This window comes from Fopius arisanus, unplaced genomic scaffold (genome assembly GCF_000806365.1).
Source record: "Fopius arisanus strain USDA-PBARC FA_bdor unplaced genomic scaffold, ASM80636v1 scaffold00030, whole genome shotgun sequence".
Lineage (NCBI taxonomy): Eukaryota > Metazoa > Arthropoda > Insecta > Hymenoptera > Braconidae > Fopius > Fopius arisanus.
In genome coordinates this window covers 809994-811430 of record NW_011887769.1, presented here as the reverse complement: position 1 = coordinate 811430, position 1437 = coordinate 809994, and the positions used below count along the sequence as shown (strand labels likewise).

Here is a 1437-nt window from a genome sequence, read left to right as displayed (position 1 = left end):
CAAGATAATGAGCTGAAAGTTATTGGACCCAATGCTTTGTCTCACTTTACATCCCTGAACGCTTTGAATTTGACGAGCAACAAGATGGAGAGGTTAACGGATGATATGTTCCGTGGTCTCCATTTTTTGAACATTCTCTCGTTGAAAAATAACTCGATAAATACAATTGATCCTGAGACTTTCATAGACCTTATAAGGTTGAAAGTGTTGAACGTCGATGACAACAAGTTGGAGAGGGTGACGGTTGACATGTTCCATGGTCTCGATCATTTGAAGACTCTCTCGTTGAAAAATAACTCGATAAATACAATTGATCCTGAGACTTTCTTAGACCTCAGAAAGTTGAAAGTCTTGTACCTCGATGACAACAAGTTGGAGAGGTTGACGGCTGACATGTTCCATGGTCTCGGTGATTTGGAGATTCTCTCGTTGAACAATAACTGCATAAATACAATTGATCCGGAGACTTTCGTAGACCTTACAAAGTTGAAAGTCTTGAACGTCGATTTCAACAAGTTGGAGAGGTTGACGGATGATATGTTCCATGGTCTCGGTGATTTGGAGATTCTCTCGTTGAACAATAACTACATAAATACAATTGATCCTGAGACTCTCTTAGACCTTACAAAGTTGAAAGTCTTGAACGTCGATTTCAACAAGTTGGAGAGGTTGACGGATGATATGTTCCATTGTCTCAGTAATTTGGAGACTCTCTCGTTGAAAAATAACTTGATAAATACAATTGATCCTGAGACTTTCTCAGACCTCGCAAAGTTGCAAATCTTGAACGTTGATGGCAACGAGTTGGACAGGTCTACGACTGACACTTTCAAATTGATGCGCTTTTTGATAATTTCTCATTCACCGAGACAATTGAGTTTTGATGGAACAAAGTTAACAGTACATAGACTTTGGCTGCGATTTTTTGGAGACGTCATGGAAAATAATCCACCGGAGGAACTAAGGAATCTTTTTATTAGCGTGTCAAAAATGCTACGGCCCAAATTGTACTGGTTGTAACGTATGTCACGTTTACATGTGCGATTAATTGTAAGTGAATTTAATGTACGGAGCGTTGGTTACGTCGTTGTCGATAACCCTCGCTCTCTCCGAATCGGACCACCGGACTGACCACCGGTCTCCGTAATCAGCTATAATAAATCTCACTGAATCTAAACCATCCGTTATTAATTATTGTCCGTGGCTAGTAATGCCACAACTACCAGTTACAACACTGGTACTGACTAATTTGTTTTGCTTCTTCCGTTTTTTTTCGGGTTCGATCTGTCGGCGCTAGGAGAACTGCAAATTTCATCTACAGACGGTATTTTTTTTTATATTCATCATATTTTTCTCATTTGAAATATTAATTCGGATCCTTCGTCTAATTTCCCAATCATTTACGTTGCATAGACCTGTCCACACGAGACTTGCGAA

General features: G+C 39.6%; 1 protein-coding gene across 1 annotated transcript in view; it reads left to right on the top strand.

The window, feature by feature from the left end:
* Positions 1 to 1437, top strand: part of LOC105265560 (insulin-like growth factor-binding protein complex acid labile subunit) — an 8920-nt gene that overhangs the window by 2675 nt on the left and 4808 nt on the right. The window contains exon 2 of the mRNA XM_011303109.1: positions 5 to 1016. Coding sequence (XP_011301411.1) covers positions 5 to 1016 — 1012 coding nt within the window. The remainder of the gene's footprint in view (positions 1 to 4; positions 1017 to 1437) is intronic.